This window comes from Protopterus annectens, chromosome 6.part0, assembly GCF_019279795.1.
Source record: "Protopterus annectens isolate FY-2018-M chromosome 6.part0, PAN1.0, whole genome shotgun sequence".
NCBI classification, from domain to species: domain Eukaryota; kingdom Metazoa; phylum Chordata; order Ceratodontiformes; family Protopteridae; genus Protopterus; species Protopterus annectens.
Window position 1 is genome coordinate 584,576,419 of NC_056737.1, and position 6,745 is coordinate 584,583,163.

At 34.6% G+C, this 6,745-nt stretch overlaps 1 protein-coding gene across 1 annotated transcript in view; it reads left to right on the forward strand.

The window, feature by feature from the left end:
* The window catches only part of MDGA2 (MAM domain containing glycosylphosphatidylinositol anchor 2), a 4,933,289-nt gene extending 4,928,856 nt beyond the window's left edge, over positions 1 to 4,433 (forward strand). Inside the window, exon 17 of the mRNA XM_044074257.1 lies at positions 2,542 to 4,433. Within this exon, the coding sequence (XP_043930192.1) occupies positions 2,542 to 2,630 (89 nt within the window). The 3' untranslated portion in view covers positions 2,631 to 4,433. The remainder of the gene's footprint in view (positions 1 to 2,541) is intronic.
* The last annotated feature ends 2,312 nt before the right edge of the window (positions 4,434 to 6,745 follow it).

A 6,745-nucleotide genomic window follows, 5' to 3' on the forward strand; every position in this document is an offset into this window, starting at 1 on the left:
ACTGAAACAGACCACTGGGCTTTTTTAATTGGTAGAGGGTTTAAGTGGTATCTGCTTTTTCCCCCTTAATCATATCTAGTTTTTTCAAATATCTGTCTTCTCCCAAGTTCTCTAACAGCTCTTTTTTGGGCATGGGATAACAGTCAAATCTTTAAATGCTATTCAGTTTTCCAAAGTCATTACAGAATCTAATAGTCCCATTGGATTTAGCAACTATCACCGATTGCTCCACTCACTTTGAACTTCTCTTACTGCATTTGTGACTCTAGTAGTCTATCAGTTCTTTGTCTATCCTTTACTACATGTATTGTTGAAAGCCAAAAGCTGTTAAAATTCAGTAACATAAGACTGGTGCATGAAACCCATAGTCAGTAATAGGGAAATATAAAATATAATGGTTAACAAAAAATTCACTTTATCCATGAATTTGAAAAATTGGAAAAAGAATCATTAATGATCCATATTGTTCATGTTTCTTAAAGTCACAGTGTAAGTCTTGGACTTAAGAAAAAAGTGCAGTAAAAGTTTACATAACCAGGAGTCTTGCCCCTTTCACTTACTGAAGAGCATCCTATAAAGGCAAACTCAATGTACTGCATTACAGTTATATCAAGACTATGGAGAAAAACATATATTTGAGCTATAAGCTTGCTGCTCAGCTTCTATAAAATTAACAAAACCTTCCTGATATTCTAAAGCAAACCAAATATTCTTGCCTTTTTGTTAAAATATATGTTAACAATATTTAGCAGGGTATACCAAACCTACTGATGTTTCATCCTTGCTTTCAAGTGTCATGTTTTCTTTCATCAGATTGACTTTGTTGTGTTTGTATTTTCTGAAGCAAAAAGCACAGTTACAGAGAGATGGCAGGACCCTGATCTACACCTCCATGCTGCTCATTCAGTAGTTATGTATGGTGTGTGCTACCCTGTACTACTTTGTTATTTATAATACTCAGCTTCATTTCTGTCTCATTGAGTTAGTAATCCATGAAAGGTCAACTGGAAGAAAACAACCAGCCAAATCTTCATTGCTACAAAAAAAACTCTCTTAAACCTTTTTTTTTTTTGGAGGGGTGTCAAGTCCCTCTGTTTCACCCCATGTGAGGGACTTTGTCTCCTACATCCCCTAACTCATAATAAGTTCATGGTCACACTACTGTGAAGAAAACTGAAAATCTCAAAATATGTGAATCTGTGTTGGCTACACTCCAAAACCACATCGGCAGTGATTTCCCATAATGAATGGTAATCAAGGAATACAACATTAGGGAGTGAACTCATCCAGGTAATCGAACGGCCTTTCAAATATCACATATCGCTTTATGTTTGCAAGTACATCTGCCTAACCTAAGAAGCTTCAGTCCTTTATAATTGCACAAATCAGATCTCAGAGATGGCAAGATAGGGCTACTAATATATGGTTTATATTAAAGACATGTTGGTGCATTTGGTGAGTAAATTCTGCAGATCGCTAAGGAATTTCAAATTGCTGGAGTGCTGCACACTGTGGACTCTGCATTCATTTTATATCATCCGTAAATGCATACAATGAAACTGTTTCACTAAATGCATACAATGAAGCTGTTTTTCCTTTTCTGAATTAGTTTCCCTTCTCATAGACATATACTGAGCACAGCAACAGAATAATACACTTTCATTTTGCAAAGTGACATAATCATTTCCATACTTCAGACAGCATCTACTGTTTAGTGTTTCTAGCAAAAAAGTCCTATATAATCCAAAAGTAAAATCTGCAATTATATCTGTAAAAGAAGAATCCTGACAAAACCTATATAATATGTCAGTTCTTTAGAGTAAAGGGTATGATTAGAACTTTTGATGGACCAAGACAGAATGTACCATCTGGGTAAATAATGTGAGGTAGATTAACATTTTTAAACTTAAGCAAACAAATGTGTATGTGACAGTGAGTGTATTGTTTATGTATATGCAGATCATACCTCACAATGACTGCAAGCATTCCTACTTGATGAATCTAAAAAATGCCCTTATCTGTTGTAAAGACCCATTCCTGATTTCTTTAAATATACTTCAATCTTCATTACTGAATCTGTGTAATAATGTTATTGCACATTTTTTATCTATTAGACTGTAAAACACTTAAATGTTTCTACTGCTGCTTAATAAACAGAAAACTACCAGTGCATTATAAAAGTTTACAGTTAATTCAATATGCGTGTAGAATTGAATATGTCGTTGTTGCTGTTGTTGTTTGTCTTTCGACTTTTCCCGGTTAGGGGACGCCACAGCGGAACTCCAGTCTGCTAATGATTGGCAGTTTGATTTTATGGTGTCGAGTTGCCAGCCTGACGCCCAACCTTCAACGAAGACACGCCCATTCAACGCATGTCTTTAGAATTGAATATGTATTAATCTTTAAAAGTTGAAAACGTATTTATCTTCCTGACTCTTTTTTTTTTTTTTCTTGTAGCTTGCACATTTTGTATTTAAACATATTAGGAAACACAATTTTAACACATTTCTCTTTCTTGTTTTATTTTTCCTTCTTTTTTAGATCCAAGATCCTCTGCTGATCGAATATTAACACATCTAAGGCTGTATCCAGTCATCTACTTAACCTCTATGTTAACCCATCGGAGGTGACCATGTCCTGGCAGAGGCTAGAATGATTATGTAGGCACGGAGCAAGAGTCTGTGAAAATGGAACTTACATGTTAAAACTACCAAAGATTCATCCACTGACTTCTGACTTGAAAAAAAAAAAGCATCAGAGAAAAAGGCATCATTAGAGCAAAATCCGACTTTGTAATAGTTATGCTTAAATATGGCTCTGACCTAGGAGAAGAAGCACCCTACTGTTTTTGTGGTTAATCAGAATACCACGTCATCTGGTTGACATCCATGGAAAAAAAAAGAGCTAGAGAAGTTCTTGTCAAAGCACAAAGTCATGGCTAAATTTGCTTCAGATGAATAGTGTTTGCTTGTTCCCATGGAAACCTAATGGCCAGCCAACAAAAACATCAACTGTAAACAGGGTACATGAAGAGATGGCATTTATTTTCCCTCAAGAAGGATCTTGTTGAAGAATTTGAAAACCATAGACTCATATGCCTTTTGTGCCACCTTTGCTATAAAAATATCCCAACACAAAGCTGTCTCTAAGACACGTGTTCTGTTTCTCCCATTCATTTTTACCATGGCCGTGCTAGATAACTGTATGCAGTTTGTTTCTTTCTTCTCTTTCTCTCTGTTGCTCTCTTTGCATGCTTTGCTACTCAGATTGTATAGTCTGGGCTCACATGAAACATACACTTTTTGAAGTATGCTTGCTGCCATTTTAACACCTCCCTCAAGAAGTCATTTATTCTAATTAGGAAACCAAACCACCATGTTTTGTAAAATGCCATGGAAACCAAGTGCCTTCAATGAAACAAGCCTGAAAATATTTTCAGAGATGTATGCAGTGCAACTATGGGCTGTGTAGGACACTTTTATAAATCAGCCTATATGTGCAATTTACTGGCAGAACACAAAGCTACTGCACAGCTGTTGAAAGAAGATGAAAGAGACATTTAATGTAAGCCTTTCTGAACAAGACATTTGTTATTCAGCCTTCTAGACAGCCATGGCTTTTAAGCATATGATCCAGTGAGAAGAAAATTCCACTGATATTAAATTGGAAGTTATACTTTGTCAGGGTTACTAAGCGTGAATGGGATGATTGGATCAATGGTTTCTCGAGATGTTTATAGTGTAAAGGGCAGGAAACATATGACTAGTTGTCCTTGTCTGCCCTATTCTGTGCCCAGCTGAAGGAGGCCCTTAACTCCTAGAAGGAGCATTAGAGACATTGTGGTATGCACTAATATATCAGGAACTGGGCCAAGAAATCCGGCACTCTGGGAATATATTATGGAGGAGCTTGTGAGAGGACTGAGTGCCTCTGCCCTTCTGTCAGACTCTGTGCAGATTGTGAAATATTATTTTATTACTCTAGCAGAAGAATAAATGTTACTTTTGCAAAATAGGAAAAAAATGAAACTGTAACAATGACTTTGAACTACCTGAATACATTCAGCACCATACCTTTAACTAGCTGGTTCTCCAGTGTATGTAAACTTCCCTTATATTGTTGTTAAAATTGAAGACATTTTGCTTAAATTATCCAAGCTTTTAACTTCATTTAAATACTTTGTCTAAAGATGGTTATAACTATTCTTTCTCAGCACCCTAGATAAAAAGAGAAATCAAATAAAGCAAAACTGATATGCAAGTAATTGGAAAATAAACATTTTAAAAATAACAGAAAAAGTAATATAAAAAGCACAAAATATAGAACAACGACAAGGCTTGAATTTTATATTCTGTAGAAAGATTTGTCCAAATTCAGTAATACAACTGAAATGATTTTTTCAGCTATCTTCAATAAAGCCTCTTTTCAGGTAAGAGTTGTTGTCTTCCAAATTTTTTTTTTTTGGTTGTTCAGTGTTCATTTAATTTGTTTTCTTGTACGTTTAGTTTAAAAGAGTATTTTCTAATCAAGGCAATTATATGAACTCCTTTTCTTGAAATATCTTTACATTCTGCAACATTTTGCCTTCAGCAGATACCACAGCAACCGATTTTAGTACAAACCAGAAGGGAAATTACAAGTCTTTATTATTACTAATATTATGTTTCATAAGTATAACAACATGTAAATAGTACAAGGGAAATGTACACTTATAACTTTATGATTTTTGCACAATCCTATGGAACAAATAGTTTATTATTCATATGTATGTATATATATATATATATATATATATATATATATATATATATATATATATTTGGGTCTACTTTAGCTCAAAGCATTGAATTTCATTTGACTGAGACCACAATACCTAATTTTCAAAATTCTGAAAACTCATTTGACTGAGTCTCATTATACTGACAGCTTACAATGCTGAATTTCAAAATATTGAATTTTAAGACATAGACATGATGTGTGTTTCCCTTCACCTGTGACTTGCTTGTGATTAAAAAACATTATTATAACTTAAAGTGCCAACTGTCAGAATACCAATAATAGCATAGAAAGTAGTGTTGTAGTGTTTCTAAATGTGGGCACATCTCTTTACATTTTTATGGGAAGTATCTAAAGTGATATGGCGGATGTTTCAAGCACTCCCAGCAGTAGTGATAGTATGTACAGTACTGTAAGGTAAGAAAGGTATATGCCCTTTTCCCCACTGTAGTGCAATCCTGGAGTTAGTATATATATAGCTGCAGGGTGGCAGGTGCAGCCCCCCACATCGGGGGCAGTGGGGGGCATAGCTTCTCACCTAGTTTGTTTTATATCCGGTTTCTGTTAAGAGGGGAAGTAAGTAGTTTTTAAGTTTTGCATAGAGTTATTCATTTGTGTTGTAAGTGTGCATGTCTATGGTTTAATACTCAGTATTTTGACATTCAGCATTGTAAGCTTTCAGTATAATGAGACTCAGTCAAATGAGTTTTCAGTATTTTGAAAATTAGGTATTGTGGTCTCAGTCAAATGAAATTCAGTGTTTTGAGCTTTCAGTCATGTGAAATAGATCCATATATATATATATATATATATGTGTGTGTGTGTGCGTATATATATATATATATATATATATATATATATATATATATATATATATATATATGTGTGTGTGTGTGTGTGTGTGTGTGTGTGTGTGTGTGTGTGTGTGTATATATATATATATATATATATATATACACATATACATATATATATATATATATATATATATATATATATATATATATATATATGTATTTATATATGCGTGTGTTTGTGTTTACACATGTAGGAGTCTGTAGCATATTGTATAAGCTGAAAATCTGCAAAAAACAAATCAGCAAGCAAAACCCATTCAATCCATTAACCATCAAGGCTGCTATCAATTATATATTAAGGCATCCCATATACAAATCACTTCACAAAATCTAAAAACACCATAACCATTATTAAATCATTATTGTATTATTTGTGAAGTCATCTACCCTGGCAAACTATAACAGTGACAACGTGCCAGTGTTAGTTGATACAGTTTGGGATTTGAGAACTTATGAGCACAGTGACCTAACTTTTGAACAACATGTGTTCATTGTCATAAGAAAGTCCTTCTATACTGCACAGCTTATAAACAAAGAGATTGTGCCTAGATCTAAAGATGTCATTGTTCCCCTTTACACAGTCCTCATTAGGCCAGTCATTGAGTATAATGCTCCCTTTGGCATTTTTCTGTCCAGACACATGCAGCAACTAGAATGCTCACAGAGATACCTTACTAAGGATACAAGGCCTAAACAACGTGCCCTACAAGCCCTGTTATTATACTTGGTATCATACAGACTACTAATAGGTGGAAAGTGTCTGGCATACAAAACATCCACTGACTCAATGATATGAATTTAGTACACACCAGCAGATCATGTGTTATCAGAAATACTAAGTCTAGGGATCTAAACCTCTTCTGCAATAGCAGCAAAACAGTTGGAGGGTGGAGGGACGAGTATATTTTGCAGAGGATACCGATGCTATGGAATAGCCTCCTCTTCCACATGAAACAAAATTCATCCCTGTCCATATTCAAGCACAGATTTATCCCAGGATTGCCCCCTGTACTATTAATGGATGAAGACAGCTCCTGAATACTTTATCCCATGCATAGATCCCCTCATATTATTAATGGTATTATTCTCATTAGCAGCAGTATATAATTATT